General features: G+C 47.1%; 3 protein-coding genes across 3 annotated transcripts; 2 read left to right on the top strand and 1 right to left on the bottom strand.

Annotated features, from left to right (window-relative positions):
• On the top strand, positions 1-4050 carry F4817DRAFT_319482 (SNF2 family N-terminal domain-containing protein; the record flags this gene model as incomplete). Its single annotated transcript, XM_049301068.1, has 5 exons — positions 1-166; positions 231-469; positions 529-1846; positions 1995-2743; positions 2809-4050. 5 exons carry the CDS (start codon positions 1-3, stop codon positions 4048-4050), a joined length of 3714 nt encoding a protein of 1237 aa, XP_049155460.1.
• Positions 4051-6356: 2306 nt separating this feature from the next.
• Positions 6357-7460, top strand: F4817DRAFT_319483 (autophagy protein Apg5-domain-containing protein; the record flags this gene model as incomplete). Its single annotated transcript, XM_049301069.1, has 4 exons — positions 6357-6731; positions 6864-6951; positions 7004-7189; positions 7264-7460. 4 exons carry the CDS (start codon positions 6357-6359, stop codon positions 7458-7460), a joined length of 846 nt encoding a protein of 281 aa, XP_049155461.1.
• Positions 7461-10329: 2869 nt separating this feature from the next.
• On the bottom strand, positions 10330-13409 carry F4817DRAFT_361273 (uncharacterized protein; the record flags this gene model as incomplete). The annotated part of the gene is made up of 6 exons (XM_049306384.1): positions 10330-10681; positions 10736-11362; positions 11419-11526; positions 11598-13136; positions 13189-13298; positions 13353-13409. 6 exons carry the CDS (start codon positions 13407-13409, stop codon positions 10330-10332), a joined length of 2793 nt encoding a protein of 930 aa, XP_049155462.1.
• Between the last annotated feature and the right edge of the window lie 6843 nt (positions 13410-20252).

Genomic DNA, 20252 nt, shown 5'->3' on the forward strand with positions numbered 1-20252 from the left:
ATGGCTGAAGAAGAGGAGCCAGGACAGCCTGGCCCGGAGCCATCCCGACCTACGGTGCGTGGCTCGTCCACTTGGAGAAATCTCATCCGGCGAAACCTTCAGCAGACCCATGATAAAGTGTTAGACCATGGAAGGCTAGACCCGTATAAAATCTTCAAAGAGGAGGGTATGAGTCTGACTCTAAAGCTATATAAGGAAGCTTGCTAACATTCTGATAACTGAATTCGCAGAAATCAAGGACTTTTACTCCGGCCACTCACCCCATCCTGATCGAATGATAGACAATCAGATCTTTGCTAAATGGGCTATTGAGGAAGCCCTGCGTGAATATTTGCCCGATACCCCTTTCGAAATAACTGGGGGAATTATGCAGGGTAAATCTGTCAAGATGAGTACCAGCAAGCAAAAGGCCCTCGAGAAAATTACCGAGACCATTAAAGCCGAAAGCCAGCGTGAAATAGATGCCGAGGTAGGTGCTTTTGACCTAAGGCTGGCCTCCTAGCTTAGCTCTAACGTATTAATATCCAGGACCCAAACAGCCCCAAAGAGACCGACAGTGAGGTTGTTCAGGAAGTTGGAACGATAGCGCAGTGCATAATTGCAGCATCTCCCAATAGCCTTGGGCCCCCGATCGAAGCCAGCGCCATGTATCTGCGAATGGAGAAATGCGGCGAATACGGCCGGAATAAGTTGGCAATTTGGCGATCACCTCTATTCCCTAAACTAGATGGTGAGCAGGGTCGTAGAGGCTTTCTAGACAATCAAATTACGGCAATCGTCTGGATATTATCGAGATTCTTAGGAGAGCTTCCACGACTTAAGATAAAGCGTAAAGAGCTTTGGGATGAGACCAAGAAAAGATACATCCAAGAACCTGAAACGCGGATCGAGAAGGACAACAGAGAGAAGCTTCGCGGCCCTAAGTATTTCGGTGGGATCCTCGCGGACTCGATGGGTCTTGGAAAGACTTTGACTACTATCGCTACTCTAGATATTCTAGCAAGTCAGAGGCTAAACGTGCCGGTCGAAGACGGCAAACCGCGATACCGTCCTATTCTAATCCTAACACCAAATACCACTGTTGCTACACAGTGGATGGATGAAATCGATATGATTGGAAGTAAGCGTGGCATTAAACAAATAATTATATCTGGACATGGCTTCCAAAAAAGAGACGATCAGGTCAGAGTCTGCAGTCTCACTCGCAAGGAATTTGATAGGAACTGGCCGAATTCGTTGAACTACGTCTGGGATGAAGATAATTTTATGGCAGCCAAGACTGTCATTATCATGTCCATTGATGCTTTCTCCGGGAGAACGTGCTCGGTTGTAAAGGACGAAATAGGTAACGAGACATGGAATTCTACCTACACAGACATGGGCCGACGGTTTTCCGTTGTAGTTGTCGACGAAGCCTACAAGGTCCGGAACACGGCGACAAGGAACTGGAAGTCTGTGGCTCTCCTTAAACGCCAATTTACCCTTTTATTGACAGCTACCCCGTGCCAGAACCATATAGCAGACCTCATGGGTCCTATTCAGATGCTTTGGGATAACCCACAAGAGCACCTACGCGAGAAAAAGATGTTAGATGGTGTCCAAGCAGTATTTACAACTCCTCATGATTTACGACGTCTTGACGACATATCACCTAGAGATGACCGCTACCTTATCGCGGGGAGCCCGGCTTTACTAGCAAAGCTGATCTACAGGTTCAGGGGATCCTCTGCTGTCGACATCCAGGAGACTCGAAAGTTTTTGAAGTACTACGAATCATTAGCGATTTTGCGAAGAGCGCCAAGTTCGCGATTGGACGTCGATTGGGAGAGTACTAACCAAATTTCTTGTGAGTGGCGCCTATATGGCTCTTCTTCCAGCATTATAGGAGCCCTTTCACTTCGCTATGAAGCCATCTAGTTACCCCCAAAAACATCGTTGAAGGCCCATAGATTGCCAATTTACCAAGTAATAATTGCTAACTGCTAATTTTATAGTGGACGGATTACTACCTACCGTTGATAACTACACAGTCAACATCCAACGCGACGAAGCTATAGAGAAGGAATACCAGAAAATACATATAAATTTACTTATCGAGTACCTGAAAACAGTCAGTAGCTGGAGGAAAACTAACAAAGACGCTGAATTGAAGTCGGTACTCTCCTTGCACCGTCTATTCCAGCTCGCAGCCGCTTCTCTTGATGTGTATCAGCTGGATAAGCTCTTTACATTGAACGGATTTGGCACTTACTCCCAGGACGTCCATACCATGCGCAAAGCGAATGTTAACTTCAAGCATCTCGCTCCGTTTCTCCTTGGGACGCACGAATCAAAGCCCAAAGTGGCACTGGATTATATCAAGTTAGCGGTGCGCAAGTCGCCTATCTTGCGATACATCCTCCATTACATCAAGGAGAACCTCTTAGATAGGGGTCCGAACGGCAAGATCAAGAAGCTTTTAATTACCGAGGCAAGTCCTATGTTAGCATACTACTATGAGCTTGTCCTCCAGTTCCTTCTCATCCATTGCCGTACCCTCCATGCTGGTCTATCATCTGAGGAACGCAGAGAGCTCATCGCCGATTTCAATGATGACTCGGATCATTCATGCCAGGTTCTGATACAGATGTACACCGTTGGCTTCGCGGGGTCAAACCTGCATAAGAATTGTTCACAGGTCATAGTCGCATCGCAGGCTTTCAGCCTTTCTGTTCAGTCCCAAGCTGTACACCGGGTTATTCGAGTGAGTACCTAACCTATTGATTACTGAAATTACTTGGATATACTTTAGCCGCTAACGAAGATTAGGTCGGTCAAGAATCCGACGTAAAGGTACACAGATTGAAGGTCAACAATTCCTTCCATTCATTCCGCGAGAGCCGACAGGTCGAGAAGATTCTTCCTGAGCTAGGAACTCGAGCACAGGGCTCAATGAACGACGTCCTAGTACAGGTGCTTAACCTCTTTCAATCCGAGATCGACGAAGTGTGGAAGACACCAGAGGCTCAGAAGCTCATAGCGGACAAGAACTTAATCTCCAATCCTATGGCAAATAACGAAGAGCCGGACTCCAAGCGGATCAAACTGGAGGATGGAAGCGCTGTGCAGACTGGAGCGGCCCAGGAGAATTCTATTGTGCGCATTAAACTGCCGTTTAAGAAAAAGCGCAAGAGAAATGAGGATGATGTCTCGACTACCGATCTATTTGGGGGACGACGGGGGGATTTTCTCGATCTCAAGTCTCGCTCTGACTATTACAAGGAATACAAAGAATTTCCCATGGAGGTGAGGGGCTACTTCTGCCACAAGAAGAACAATCTTCGCAGGATGCTATCTTACGGCAGCGAAGGCAATAATGCGACTAGACGCGTATGGGAGGTTGAGGATCTTAACGACTCTCCTGTACTCGAGAGAGCCATGGAACTTATACTACGCATTCGGCTCGGGGCGAACAACATTGAGATGCTACCTCTGCCGCAAATCGACTTCTCGCTGGCCCCTCCGACGAAGCTAAAGGTGCTCGCGGGCCTACTAAGCGAAACCGAGGTCACAGAGCAGGATATCCAAGCCGCACAAGACGCGGACGCAAAGAAGCCAAAGAAAGACAAGGGCTTGGCCGTTCTAAAAGTAATGAACGACAGGATGCCCATGCGTGAGCTTGAGCAGATGCTTAAGGACAACGCTTTTGGCACTAAACATAGTAAAAAGCCTCGGGATGCTTTTACGGTGCCTGGGATGATTAGTGAGGACTCCGAGGTAGAGGACTCGGAAGAAGATGAGCTTACATTTCTGAACTCCCGGCCAGTCGGCAAGGCCAAGGACTCATCTCATAACTCAAGCGACCTCACAAACAACGAACCCACTAGGACCCAGATCAAGCGGGAGGATTCGGTCGATGGCATGACGACCTTTCCAGACGATGGCGCGTCCAGGCGCAGAATCAAGGAGGAGAGCCCCGATGGAGGCGTGAACGATCTGGCTAGACCGTCCGGCAGCCTCACTACGAATACGCACGAATCGATCGTGATCGAGGTCAGCGACGACGACTAAGTTCGTCCCCGTTTACCGTCGCATTACGGAATATAGGATACGCACGTTTCGTCGTCACTTATCTTACGCCGGGACCATCTTGACAAGGCCCACATGGTGGCTATTCCCCCGGTTGGCTGCTGGATAACTAGTGCATATTATGAACCTTGTGCCGTGCTGCCCCGGGCAAGGGCAACAGGGGAGGCTAGATCTAGTTACGTACTTGACTGCTTGAGCACTGGTATATGCTTTAGCTTGAAGGGATGATGACATAGGGAGTTTATCGTGGATTGAATGCAACTTCTAATATAGTTGAAGTATGTAACTAATCTAGATAAATACCTACGGAGAGTCGAGAGTCTGGGAGAATCAAAGAATCCTTGACTACATCTATCTAACCTAGTTCGTCTTCCGTCTTCAGTAGACTTGACTACCTCTAACCACACATACTCTACTGTAGATATCTAACTATCGAACTATCGAACCTAACTGCCGCGTAGGGTAGTAGTCAAAAAGGCCATCGAACCGATCACTACGTTAGATGCATTACAGGGTTATAGCAAACATATCCGCCTCATGCTTACTCGCCAAGCATACGATAGGGGGGCCGTTAACCAGACTTTTTCAAGCCCGCTCGGACGTCTTTAATTAACCTAAGATACAAGTCTTAAACGCTACCTATGTACCTGTAGGCTGTTAGTATAATATAACCCCACCAATAAGAATCGCACGATAGGTTTCTTATACATAGTAGTAAACTACCTAGGTAACTAATAAAATAAGCAAATCAAGACAAAACCAAGATTTCCTTTTCGTTTTTTTACTTTTTTCGACGATGTTTGCTCCGCTCGACAACATAAGTGCGATGCAGATACCGTATATGAAAAACAATCAAGTTTTTAATTCGAGTAACTACGTACGGTATATCAAGATTGAGACGACAGCTCATTTGCGTAGTGTATAGGTATACAAGGGACAAGATACATATGAGGCCACTAACCTAGGCTTGTCGCAAGGGTTTTTTTTTTTTTTTCCTCCTCCAAAGCTCCCATTGGAGCGGAAGCTTAGCTTGTACATACATATTTGCTCGCTTTATAATTCCAACGTTGCGGTAGATGCGACGTCGTGTTATTCGTACCAAGGTTCGACGTATAAATAGTAGTACAGAAAATGCCGCCCCGAACGTGTGGAGCCGAGATTGCGATATGTATGTATGTATATACATACATAGGGCCGACGAGGGGCTATTGATATCAGTCTGTATTGATATCAGTCTGTATTGATATCAGTCTGTATTGATATCAGTCTGTATTGATATCAGTCTGTATTGATATCAGTCTGTATTGATATGGATTCATGGATTGTAGGTATAATAATTTACATACAAGAAATACATACGTTGGACATGTGGCTCTGAGACAGTGGTTCTGAGACAGACAGACCATCGCATCACATGTTCTGCTCTGCATGTGTGTGATGTCTTGAGGGGACTCGGTTTCAATATATATGAACCATGTGGCTTCTTCCTTAGGTATTACGTACCTAACGTTATGTACTTATGATACATACATACATACCTCATACATACAACACGCTAGAAATAAAACACAACCTTAGTCCACAAGTAGAATAACTGATGTACTGTACAAAGCAAGCAGGCAGTACATACATGTAGTGTATGTAGGTAAGGTAGTTAATAAAAGCCCCCCCTGAACCAAACTCCGAACCCGAGAAACTCAAGGTCCGCGTACCTAAGTTGCACAACTTGTGGTATGGGCTCCGGAGTTGGCGGGGCTCGAACCAGGACTTCGCTGCGAAGAACAACGCTAGTCTTCTTCTAGATAGCTTAAAAAGCTACCCCGCTCTTTTTCAGCCTTAACTTTTCGGTATCCTTCCAGACGCGGTACAGGTATCCACCCTGCATGCAACGCCGATCGGCCGTCTTGGCCGGGGTGTCAAACATTACATTACCTAGTAGGTTAGGGTACTCGGTAATGTTTCGTTTCATTTCGTTGCAGCAAGTCAGCAACAAGCAACTTCCGACTGACATTACCTTGTCATCATCGTCATCGTCATCGTCATCTATCATCTACATCTATCATCTATCGTCTATCGTCTACCACAAGTTGCCAAAACAACATTCTGTATACATGTTAGGTTACTTACTACTTACTAGACTAGGGTCCGCAGCGAAGATGAGGTAGTAATTTAATTACTTACCTACCTCTTACCTAAAGTACCTAGTTAGTTAATCCATTTAGAGCGCAACCGCAGCATACATACATCATACATACATACATACGTACATACAGAAGACCACCTAGAACATGGCTTCGGCGCCGGCATCCTCTCCGTCCCCGTCCGCCATCCCACAGACCCTCTGGGATCTGCAGGTTCCAGTCCTCGTGACCCATACGGGCGCGCCTAATGCGCCCTTTGTCGCATCGGTGCCGCGCTTCAGTTACCTAGCCCTGCTGCTGCCGCGCCTGTCCGCTTACTTCGGCTTGCCGTGCTCCAGTTTCCATCACGAAGACGTACTACTCCGCAATCTTGCCGTCGGCTTGCTCGTCGACCTGTACCAGCCCACCTTGCCGTGGCGTCTCACCGTTGCCGATGGCCTAAGCTGGGATATTGGAGATACTTTTCTAAATAGCGCCAAAGAGGCAAGTTCTTGTTTTCCGCATTCGCCTTCGTACGCCTTCGTACCCCTCCGCCCTTCCCCATGTCTGACTTCTTCTGCGGAGACGGGCACTCTGTTATAAGCGCTAGAAGATGCAAAGCAATAGATAGATAGATAGAACTAGACAAGGATACCTAAAGCTAACTAGAACCAGGCTGATTTCATACGCAACGGCAATGCGCACCAAATCATGTCCTTATCCAAGGACCACACCACCGCCCTATGGAACGCGGTGCAAGATAGTAAGGCTGTAACAACGCCCTACAAGAGCGGAGCTGACTTATACGGCACCAGATGACTACGCGTCCTTCGCCAAAGTCAACGCACGCCTCCTCAACACCTCGCGCGGTCTGCGTAACGTGCCTATGCGCGTGTACATCCCACAGTCCACCGACGACCCGGCCGCCGACAGCCAAGCCGCGTCGTTTAAAGTCGTGCAGTCGCTCGTACAGTCGCTCGTACAGCCGCGCGTCAGCGAGCGTATGTTCCTCTTTACCCCTATTAAACCTCCCTTACTCGTAACCAATCCTCCTAATATACATAACCCGCACCAGGCCATCCCCGGACCCTCGGCGCCGCTCTTCGGAGCCTACTCCCCAGCCTGTTCCCCAGCAGCCGGGACCCCGTGCTCGCGGACGCGGTCTTACACGGCGCCCACGTGCCCTTCGGCGCTCCGCTCGAGGAGCTCATGCGCGAGGCGGCGTATCCGGATGGGTGGTTGTGCCTTGTCGTTAAGCCGTTGGACGTGTAGTAACGTTTTCTAACAAACTGACTAACTGAGTGATCGCCTAGAGGACCCGACGTAGCGTGCGTATGTGTACATGCTTTTTTCGGTTATAGGGAGGTTTAGACGGTTTGCTATGTAAGGGGTAGGGCGTAACGGGTTGGAGGCACATCGCTACGATACCTTAGGTATTTAGAACACCGGGACGAATTACGTCGTACGAGCGGCACGGCTACGTTCCTGAGCAAGAATATATAGCATGGCGTTATGCTGATCGGTGTATTCCTACTTGGAATTTACTCTTTTGCCGTATACTTATTAAGGATATCTATCCTCATGGCTTGTAACTCATAACTACACTATAATGACATACATGGTGGCGTATATCAACCAAAGCCACCTTTGACCCTGTCACCACACACCTACCCCTATCCAGCTAGTCCATCAAACAACCAGCCAGGTATTTACCTATCCTACCCTACCCTATCTTAGGTAGGTAATCCAACAAACGGCCGCGTTTCTCGCCACCGTTATATTATCGCCATGTCCCACGTACCACGAAACCAGCCACACCAGCACATCCATGCATCCGGCGCAAGGAGGACACACAAGAAGATAGGTAGGTACCTAACCTATGCAAACAGCAGTAAGTACTTATATCCTCTCGTACGTAGGTACTCACGCGCATAAGTTCTGCTCCCTCTTCCGGACGATAGCCGTAGCGGTTTGCTTTTGCGTTGATTTGCTTTGCTTTGCTTTGCTTTGCGTCGATTTGCTTTGCTTTGCTTTGCTTTGCTTTGCTTTGCTACTCGCGACGGTTAGTAAGTAGTTGGGGCGTACAAGACGTTCTCGACATACATACATACATACCTCGTATACATATATAGGTACATACCTCCTATACATAATACAGTGTAGTATACATCTCAAAGGATGCATGGTGTATACCTTATACATACTTGCATACCTATCCTAGGTATATGTATATACGTACGAGCACACATTGCAAACGACCAACGACAAACCCTGCGTTACCCTCCCCCCTCCCCCCTCCCCCCTCCCCCAAGCCGCGTCGGAATATCCCGTCTAGCCCGTCCCACCCCCCTCCGTCTCCACGTCCTCCGTTTCGCAGACGCGAGAACCGATCCCGCACCTACCTACCTACCTACCTACCTACTTACCAGATAACCTACCATTGGAACCTACCTAACCTACTACTAGGCACGTACGTAACCAACGATGCATATGCCAGGAATCCCCAAATGCACCTCATTCCATCATCCCATATATCTTGCTTGACCGCGCGGATCGCGAAGTCAGGAGTGTGGTTTGTCTGTCTGTCTGTCTGTCTGTCTGTCTGTCTGTCGGTACGACCCGGTGCGATGCTATGCTATGCTTTTTGCGGCGCATTACCCCGGGCGCACATTAAATAGGTATTTATATATATATATATATATATTTATAGCAAGTAACAGCACCTGGAGTTGGCTCCAGACGCTTGGGTATAGTTACACCAGAGTCCGGTGACAGACGAAGTCACAAATCATCTTCGATCCGACAAATCTTCAATATGCGCGCAATTCTTTTTTTTCCCTTTTGGCGGCGCCAATGCTATAACCTATCTCGCTGCTTAATAAGTACTTAGATAGGTTTTGACGTATGCCGAGGGCCAGCTCCGACGCCCCTTATTCCCCTAGCCGCCTATTCCCTCTCGCCCAACAACTTGCTATTACGCACAAAAGGAACGTGTAACCAAAACTCGGACGCAAATGCAACGGCCTGGAAAAAACGGCAAACCCAAAATAGTATATGTCGCACCTGTATATATATACACATTCGAACACATGATGCCTTTGTATTGTACTGGTGTGCCCCGTCAAACCCGAGCAATCCATCCATGTTAACTTGTTGAATCCTGAATAACAAAACCAATGTGGTATTTCCTCCGCTCCCTCCGGGAGAAGTAGGCCAATGCGGAAAAGCGAACCCGTTTATCTTGCTGTCCGTATCAACGAAAGAGACGAAGAGTTCCTGACCGCTCAGGGTGCCGACTAGTGATAAATTCGCTCGACAAATGACGGGAAAGGGGTAACAATACATATGCAACCAGTCCGAAAGGGAAGGATAGCCCAAGTGCCATGGACCGAACGGCCTTTTACCGCGGAGTGCCTCTTCTCCCGGTAGGTACTAAGGGCGGGTGTCGCATGTAAACGCCGCACTATGCTATATTCTCAAACCTCCTCGGGCTGTTTCTATCAGTAAGATGTACAGGATAACGTCGAGGAGACAACCAAAAATTATGTGGTAAGCCAAGGATTCAAATTCAAAAAGTATATACTTGTCGGTGTTGATATATAAATGTATGTGCAAAGCACGACCAGATGCGCTCTCGCAAGGGGTATCCTCAGCTTTCGAGTCCGTAAATTTTTTTTTCACAAGGGATCTTCCAATGCTGCCTCGATAAAAACGCCGGTATTGTATGCTCCAGTGGGATGGTGCCACGAATGATGACGAAATGGAAATGAAAATTTGCCGGAGACCATACACACAATTGTGTTTCTGTAGTGGTAGTGCGTAAAAATTGGTACCGTAGAGCCAAACATGGTGTCACGTAGGACAACCCAAAACGCCGTTGCCAGGTGCAAAACCGCCAAAACTAAATTATCCTCTTCATATCTGCCATATAGGCACCCCATGCAAATCATGTAAGTGATAACTCGTGCTCCAAAACTAGTATCGAAAATGTAGCCGTCGGAACCCGAATAGAAGTAGGTCCCATGACCTGTTGAGACGACTTCTCGGAGACGGAAGAGCCCATAACACCATAACATCACTGGTCGATGTCGTTTACGCATTCCATTTTTGTACAGTCCACCAAATCAAGTTACCAAGTTACTCAAGGGATCGAATGCGGCGGTGGCGGTAAATGTGGAGGCCGTCCCAGTGCGGATGATGGAGGAACATGATAGTTGTCGCTAGGATTATGCATAGGAGGAAGAGGGCCGCTGCTTGAAAAGCTCGAAAAGCTCGAACTTGTAACCTCGTACTCATCCCGAATGAATCCCAGGTCTTTAGCCAGGCCGATCAATATGTTCATATCAGCCCTTAGCGCGCTCGTGGGTTGGGCAATCGATTGGAAGAAGGAGATCGTCCGAGAGAAGAGGTTGCTTAGTGTCTCCGCATCGATGAACTTGTGTAGATATCTATCTCTGTAACATGCTGCCAGGGTTAGAAGATTTCCCCATTGACTGGGAATATGTTAGCGACCAGTAATATTTCCTGTGTTAACTAATTGAACTTACGCATGAGCTGTTCCGAATACGTTGGTGATAATGATGCGCTGACTACTAGGTATTCCATGGAATGCTCGAGTGCTCTCGACGAGGGCATAGATTGCTAAGCTGGCATATTTGACGATCCTACCGTCTACACCCTGGGGGACTTCTGCATATTCGGGAGTCTGCTGAGCATCTGGAGACCCCGCTTGGTTATGATACGGCCAAGGTTCTCGTTCAAGAATGGCCCTCAGAAAAGGTCGGTAGAGAATAACTTGCGAACCCCAATACTTTGCACGAAGACGGGCTCCCAGTATGTCGTTCGCCGGAGGGTCATTATCATTCCATCGGTAGCTGCTTGGCACCCAACGGTTTCTCGAGTTCCTAAGCATCTCCTCGATCCGCTTAATACCTTCTTCGATCGCGGGGTCGTCTAACGTAATCCCGTTCTTGTGCTTATTCTGCTTGTCCGAATCGTAGAGCAGGGTATGCACTTGGTTAAGTTGTTTCCGAAGATACAACTGTGCAATATAACCCGTTACTATGTGCTCTGAGAAACCTTGATTGACAGCATACTCCGAGTTTGGATATGGCATCCTATCTTCATATTGCAAGATACCTGACTGAGGAAGAGGTAGCTCGGCGAGGATGTCACTATCATCCCGAGTGTTAGCGTATAATAAGATAGAAGCAATATTGGACAATATTACCTTTCTAATTGCAGGCATGTCCAGAAGGCAAATGCCAGCTGATTGTCTCTGCGTGACTGTCCAATGCTTCTACCTTGGTCATTCCATTTCGATAAGCGGTCGAGGCTCCTAATCCGTTCTTGTTAGTTACCCCAGACATTCATAAAGTTATCTCCCCAGCCATAGTCTCTTCCACTTACGGTCTTAGTATGACTTGCAGATTTCGACTTGCAAGGGAAATGTATGACCAGCTCTCAAGTACACGACCAAGCTGGCCGTAATAAAGCCCTGCCAAAATATGCACATAGACGTGTTTTAAATTGAATCCTCCCATGTGGCTACCCATGATATCCATCGCAAGAGCAAAATACTCAAGGCCGGGTATTATGTCTAGATTCCGCCTGTGTGAATGTGGTCCCTTCGAAGCCGACGTATTTCCTTGTAGAGAGGGCCTTCGGCTCATGGGAACCCTCTCACCCTCCTTAGGAGATGCCATATTAGATTGGGACTGAGATAAAAATCCAGGGGGCGATCCTTGTAAAGGTGATGCTAGAACGCCGTTGCGAACGGAAGGTGAATGGTGCATCGGCGAGTCCGACTCGTGAACCGGATCTGGTATCCTGTCCTTGTGCAAGCAAATTTTGCCTAAAGCGAAAACCATTAGGACAAGAGCACTATGGACACTTCGGAAAGGTCGGCCAGGCTTCACGAACGACGTCGACGGGGTTTGCTCGTCCGCGGCAGGTGATCGCTTCCTCTTCGTCCCCGCTTCAGAAAAAGACGGAGGTATTGCGCTCGGCTGGTTGACGAATCTCGCACTCGCACCGAGTTTGCTGTTCTGGTAACTTTGCGACTTTGGTAAAGACTCAAGAAATATTTTAACCATTGCGGTAAGCTCCCTCGGAATGATTATGGGATGCATATTAAGGATATTGTCCTTGAAACTGTTTACGTATCTCCATATCTTAGTCGAATCCCACTCTGGATTTCCGTCAACATTAACAACACCTCCCCTAGACTCGACACCGGGAGGAGGGGTTAGACTGCCTACTTGGCCCCATGCTTCTCCCATTGGCGAAGGGGATGCAACATCGGAACAGTCGTCTAACACGTCAGTCATTGTATGGTCCGGTGGCGTTTCTTTGTCGGAAGCCCGAATGTCTTGATCAAACCCCTCGCCTCTCCCAAAAACGCGAAGTATACCACGCTGCTGTTCCTGGCGGATTGGGTATTCGTCCGGATGAGATATCTTCTCAGCCTCCATCAGATGATGAACCATTCTCTTGATTGATGGCCACTTTAAAAGTAAACCAGCTAACGTGGTGTGATTTGGGGGCATAGCAGGTTTTCCAGGCGTTACGACCGGCCCCGGATTAGCTTCCATGTCGTCGTCTTCTGTCGCTTGCAGCGTAAGTTGCGCCTCTTCCATAGTCAGACTGGGTTCTACAACAGTTCCTCCTGGTGATGACAACGTTTCCTCGGGCTGTGCTTTACTAGGCGTAGGGGAGGGAGAATTATGAAACTCTGCGCGCTCTTCTTCCTCGATCGACTCGACTTTCATATCAGTCCCGGGATTAAGCTGCCTGATTTTCGTTTCTAAAGTAGCCACTCGTTGATTTTGACTCAGGTTGGCTTGTGTCAATCCAGCAAGTTGACTGTTAATATTCGTAAGTTTGTTATTTATTTCCTCTCTCATCGAGGCCAACATCTCTATTAAGTCCGCGGTAACCTTATCCGGCCTACACAATAGTAAGTACCTTGTCCGCTGTCTACTATATATGCTTAACTCACTGTTTTGCAGGGGGGTCTCGATATTTACAGTCGATATTTTTCTCCCGGCAATTTTTACAAGGTTTAGTCTCGTCGCATTTAGCTTTGAGCTGCCTACAACTATCGCAAGCCTAACACGCATCCTACGTTAGTTGATATGCAGCAACTCGCTTAGGGAATACTACCTGTGAGGCACGCTGAGCTTTCCGCTTAGCGCTAGTCGCAATTTCTAAAGGGTACATAGAAGCTGGTGGGCCGAAGACATGAGGATTATCGTATTGAGGGTGCTGGGCGACTGGCGTCGGTGGAGGAGGGTGGTAGTTCTGCGGTGGTGGCCTATACATGGCTGGTGAATGTGGCATCGAGGGACCACTATCGTAGCTCAGATGCCGTCGCGGGTCGTCTTGAGGATTCGGATGCGAAGGACCATGAGGGCCAGATGGGAGATTATCTGTAACGTTGCCGGTCGAGTTCGGTCGGCGCAGCTGGGGGAGAGAATTATCCTCGCCAGGATCTCGCTTTACGACCGGTTCCCGCGGTCCATAGGGCGGAAAAGACGGATGCGCTGACGAGGGAGGCGGAGGAGGCTGTCTGTGAGGATCATGCATTGGCGGATATGGCTCATGTTCATGGTGGCGACGGTCGTCAAGGTGGTGATGAGCCGGTGGTAAAGAAGGCTCTGGAGGTCGCGAGAAGGGAGGCGGGTGTTGATATGGCGGCGGCGCAGGATGGTGAGGGCCTGGTGCTGACGGGTGGTGTACGGCGGTAGGATGAGGGAGTGATACGGCCTGATGCGAAGACCACGACGGTCCGGTCTGTAAGAGCCGGGGACGTTTGGTCTCAGGCGGCCCAGGTTCCATGCTTGGGGTGTTATATGGGTAGAGTCATAGGCGGCGGGTAGACGCAAGCACAGGTCAGGCAAAAAAAAGGAACAACGGGGAATGTGGTCATGAGAAAGGCGATCAGGAAGGAGACCAAAAGCCCCGAGGGCAGAATGGAGCAATCGGCTTGTCGAGCGCCAAGCCCCAAGCTCAGACTGCGCGCTGGTCAGTTGGGGTGTGGAGGAGGGAACTCTGATGATATCGCAGCTCTTATTGGTGTAGGTATGATGACATTGAAGGGTCGGTGTAATCGAGTAGGGGACAGGCTGCGAGCTCGTCAGTTCTCGAACAAGGCGCGTGGAGGCGGACCCGGGTCCCTGGGTGAAGCTTTACGGTCCGGAGGAGCCCAAATCCAAAGATCAGCAGTTGGGCAGAGACGGAGCTACTACTACTACTACTGTACATACAGGTTCCCGTCGAGGGGATTTCCAAGGGTTTCTCGAGGGGCTTCAGGCAAAAAAAGGAACGACGTCGTCAAAAAAAAAAACCTTAGGAGACGACGAGGTTTTGGTGGATGGTCAAACAAGGAAAACCGCGAGAGACAGCGTGAAGTAGCCAAAGTGGGTAAAGAGGGTCATCAGCAACCCTGATCAGCAACAGCTCAGGTTATTTCGGCGTCCAAGAGGCGTTTTCCATGGGCAGCAAGAAAGCCCTGCAAAGCTGGGGTGAGTATGTACACGCAGCATTAATACTGTACGTAGCATGTACTGTGGTATTTGTACCGCGTAAGGTAGTTGAACCCTTGCCTGCATATAGTAATAAGTGCGCGTATCAACTAGGGTAAGCTAAGGGCCCAGTCGGTAGAGCAGGGGTCTTGTGGATAATGGGGGACGGACGAGCAGGCGATCGATAAGTACAGTACTATGTTTATTGCACCTTTATTACACCTCTTGGCAGAGTGGATGGCCGAATGTAGTAGACCGTCAGGTAGTCTATGTACGCGGTATGTACATAGCTAAGGTACAGCTAGCAATGTAGGTAGCAACGTAGGTAGCAGCGTAGGTAGCAATGTAGGTAGCAATGTAGGTAGCAGTGTAGGTAGCAATGATTAGGTACGGTAACGGAGTATGCTGACACGTCCACCGCGCAGGCTGGTGATTGTTGCTGTAGTTTTCGTTTCTATCGAGTGCTGGGTACGGCGAAGAAGCGTCCGTGTTACTCGGAACCGAGGATATAACACATAAGACCCATACATATATAATGTTAGGTACTATGTATGTATGTAAGTACGTACGTAGTGTATGTATGTATGCTGCTGGAGAACGATAGCAGACTATTATGTACGTGTGTATTGCGCATACATACCCAAGGTAGGTAGGAAGCTACCTGTTAGTCAGTCCTTCAGTTAGTTAAGTAGTAAGAATATTAATAGCAGAGCGGTGAGGGAGACGACCGACAGAATTATGTATGTAATAGCGAACTTGTTGCGATGGCCTCTTTTTTGGGGGCCCGCCAAGCAGGCCCTTTTTCTGTGGACCTCTTCCCAAACCAGGTTCTAATTGACGAATGACGGTTAATTCTCATGTAGTTACGCTTTTCAGCAAACCCAACTAAATATGAGCTAATGTTGGTAGCGTCGTGGGTTCGGAATTTAGCAACTCTGCTACTTCATAAGTGTAATAGTATAGTGTAAAGCTATACGAAATATAGAGCTAAGAGTAGGACGAGCTACAAATTTGAACTCGTGCTACAAAACAGACATGGTACCTATATTATGAATATTATAACAGCGCACAAGACAGTGGTCCAATCACAGTGACAAGCCAACGTGTGTCTTATCTGGATGAAGGAGGGGAGCTCTAATCGGTATCTGTATCTGCGGCGTGAGGGATGAGAGAGATATGCGAAAATGATCGGAAGCCGACCTAGAGCAGGTAGATGGCACGTTAGGTAGATTGTAGATTGTAGATTGTAGATGGTCCCGTTTGTGTTACTACAGGCTTAACATACAGGTCTACAAGTGCTACTACTCTAACTACAGTGTGTTACCATAGTACGTAGTGCCTTACATTTACGTACATACCTCGTACCTTAGGTACTTTAAGTATAGACGATACCTACATACAGTTTGAAGGTAACGAGGAAAGTACTCGCATAATACAATATTTTTTTTTTGGCAAGTGGCGCTTCTTGCTTGGCGTCATGTCTCTGCTCGGCCTGTCTCGCCTTACTTCGTAGCGTGGTCCAAATAAGTTAGAGCCAGTGGAGCACGCTCTAATATAGCCCGACCGACAACGGTCTCGTTACCTTCCAGAGGTACCCGTCCCTCCAGCCATGGTTAGTCGAGGTACATAGCAAAGCACATGCCGGAGAGAACGTGGCTGCCGGCTACATACCTATTTATATGTACCTATATATAAACAGTATTTATAAAGGAACTGCACGGTGTACAACAATAGTACTTACATAGTTGAAATATTTAATTCATTAATTTTTATACGTATATGTGCATTGTTTAGAATAGATATTTGTATCTAATATCATGCTATTTAAGGATCAAAACTCTCAGACCTTTAACGGGAAAAGCCACATAAGTTCTGTTTTATTCACATATGCTTTTTGACCCTGATCAGGTGTGAGTACAGCAGGGGTATCCCCTACAACTTCACACGCGTCTAAGCACGTCTCTGCGTCTGCGTCTGCGTCTCTGCGAAGGCGGGGCAATCTTAGCAGGTGAACAACTCCTCTCGCCGCCATGTTTGACGACAAGACGGATAGGGTCCCCTCCAATTCTCTACGTTAGTAAAACACATCCCTAGACAGATACATATATGGAAATCGAGGCTTCATCACTTAAACGAAGAGAATGGCTACGAATAATCAATGAGGTTATTCTAGAATCTATTCGACCGTTAGTGGGACGAGATTGACTCGGTATGTTAACCGCGACGCTTGACACATTGATTTTGACTTGGCCAAATCCTACCACATCTCGGCCAGACTTTTCCCTTCTCAAGTCTGATTATTACATTACATTGGCTCAATGGCCCTGGAAGCGGCTGATCGGTACATGCAAGTACAGACCTGCATGTCCCTGAGTTTGGTACGTACGGTACCTAGTGCTTGGGTTGCGGGTATGCAATGTGTGAGCGGCAATTCTTTCTATATCTGCTCTATGGAGACGTTATATGTCATCTTCACCTTGTTCGAGTCGCATCAGTTGTTTGCTATTAGCTCTCGGGGATCGACTGCGCTAACAAGGGGCTTAGCCAACTACGTGCGTACAGCTTCCAACTCTTGTTGGTTACGGTATGTATAAGAGGGTCGATATATGACCACTATTGAATAATCAGAGACATAATTACGGTCTGTCACGAGGTTTTAATTTCACTAGTTAAGCAACGTGGAACTATTCTTTAATATATGTATTAAGGTAATGATCTCTGTTTAACATATGTAGGTAAGTATGTGGATAACTGCAATCAAGATTAAACATACTATATAAAGATGCCTATTTTTGAACCGTTAGATATAACGGCTGTAATTATTGCCCTCATTCTTTTCAGATAATGTCAGTTGAAACCACTTAGTCCATTGGTATGAGCGTTGACCGCTAGAACTCTAAAGCACATCGTGCTTTTTTATTAGCGCTTCCATTTCTTAAGCCTAACTACCTAACTACCTAACTACTTACTAAGCCTTATGCCGACTTACTTTGAAAAACAAACTGGCGGTCTGCTAGTGATAGAATTGCGAAATATGAGTTAACCGTGACGTCTTTATAAGATCGAGGGCAATTGCCGAGTTAATAAGAGGAGTAGGGACGGGATCTCTAAATAGTTGCAAGCTTCCAAGCGTAATGAGGATGGGGGCTTAATTAGATGATAGGTAGGCATGTCTAGCAGTTAGAATCAAGGTCGTCGATGGGACAAGCACCCCTCCTCCCACTTCGACCAATCCCGAGAAATAATGATTCTGATACTACGCCGCAGTCGTACGCATTGAACTTCCCGCCTCCGTGTGTACATACCGGACCCCAATCCAACCCATTAAAAAACCGGATCATTACAGCAACCTGGCTTGGCTGCTGGTGAGGAGGCATACGTAGATCGCTGTCAAGGAGCACGGTCCTCATGCGGGTAGAGTCGATGTGACATGCATGCATTCATGGTCATGCCGTAAGTACATTACATATTGGAATGACCCCAATATGCCGTGATGGTTGCCATGAGAATGGATATAAGCTTTTAGGATATGGCCATATTCCGACCACCTTACGAGCATATGTATAAAAATTAGTCTTGGTGCCATTAGTGTATACTTCAGCTATACTCTATTATTATTCGAGGGATTGACTGGCAAGGGTGTTAATGGCTTTACGCGGCCTTCTTTATTTGGGCACTATCCATTGAAAGCAGCCCTTAAGCTACTCGTATACATGAGCATCGAACCACTTAGCATTAATGATCTCTATGGCTTCCTTTTCCAGACACCCCGCTAAATTTTATTCACGCAATGTGGTAAGTCCGCTGTAGGCCAAATGTGTAACAATATGATATTTAAGGCTGATACTACAGCATAAGATCTGGATACTATGTTATTCATGGCAGGATATTAAGGTATTTAAAGCAGTTAACGAAACTTATTATATATAGGTACCCATACGAGGTATTCAGTAGTACTTAGGTATGTAGTTGACTAAATTTAGGCGACGATCTAACATGTCAAATCACGATATATCGAAGGATGTATAAAAAGATGCGCATATACATATACTACTCCCGGGTCTTGTGTCTTAGCCGCGTTACATACTTTTAACTTTAGATATGAGATGTCCACCCAAATCCTTGGGTAAAGTAACCTTAAAGAGACAATATACCGAGCCAAAAGATGCCGATCGGGGGTTTCGGCCCATGGACCCGCAAAAAGGGACACGATTGGTAAATCTCGAACAGTCGTTCCGATTTCTTATTGCGCGTGGTGTTCTTCAGTTATAAAGTACTCTTTACACGTAGTTATTATTGGAATGGGACATAATAGTAGATCGACAGCTTATGCTCGATATATGAAGATGACGATATGAGTTATTAGTCGCATTAGTAGTGTCGATATCTAACAGAGATAAGTTTAAGTCCGGCATATGCCGAGAGAGCCCGTATCTGTGGCTGATACATTGGCCATTCTTTATTAACTAAGTCATTTAATCGTGGCTCGGATGTCTTTCATGACTCGAAACACTCGTTATGTGACATCGGTCATGTTCAGCCTTGTGCCGCTAAATAATACTTCCGAGATGTTTGGTGTCACTGAGCCGAACTACCACACGATAAATTTCAACGCCAACACTTAGTGCACCTTTGTAACTAACTTAAGTAGTTAGCTCCGTACTGGTCCGCGAACTCCGTCGGTGAGACTAGAGGCGAATGTTGGGCAGCTATTCGTCATCCTTAGCTGTTTCGAAGCTCACCAGCTCCTTTGCTGCGGTCTTTAAGAATCAAGGCATCAGTAGTACATCAGGGACCCAAAGCATGGATATCGAGAGATATCAACAGATGTTAAGTAGCTCACAGATAACGTAGAGTGGTAATATTCACTTAGTTATAGGCAAGGAAGATGTTTGGCATACTTCTATCCGTGCTCTAGGTTGTACATACAGTACCCGTTATGCCCCGCAGTTTATGGTCGTCCCTTATTTGTCTAAATATTTATATCCTTGCTAGCTACTAACAACGAGGTCATTACCTTGAATGTGACTAGAATTGGCGACTTGCAGAGGCCTAATGTCCTGTCACACAGACATGACAGTTGCACTCAAAAAGGGAGCTCTGAATGGTAACTCATTAGCCGATGAATAGTGGTATATCATGTAACTTACGTAGAGGTATATATGACATTGTAAGGCGTAGGTAGATCATGCAAACTGCTATAAGACTTGTCGATGAAGCCTAAGCTAAAGTTGCGGGTCCGGTTAATATATTCTAAAGCTACCTACATACGGAATACATGCATGGAATCAACGCAATGTCAAAATTGCGTCGTAGGCGATTTTCGTCTGCTTCGGACGTAAGTTGCAAAGCTGAAGACCCTGAAATGTTAAAAAGAACCGAACATCATGAGAATCCTCTTCGGTTAAGTTGAGCTCCCACCGACGCGCTACTTTAGACGAGTTTCTACCGGGGCCAAGCTAACCTTGCGGCGGTCAATACGTACGCTTATGCCGATCCTTCTAAATAATACGCGCTCCATGTAATCTGTATATACTTA

Source organism: Daldinia loculata (assembly GCF_022478755.1).
Source record: "Daldinia loculata strain CBS 113971 unplaced genomic scaffold F4817scaffold_61, whole genome shotgun sequence".
NCBI classification, from domain to species: Eukaryota; Fungi; Ascomycota; class Sordariomycetes; order Xylariales; family Hypoxylaceae; genus Daldinia; species Daldinia loculata.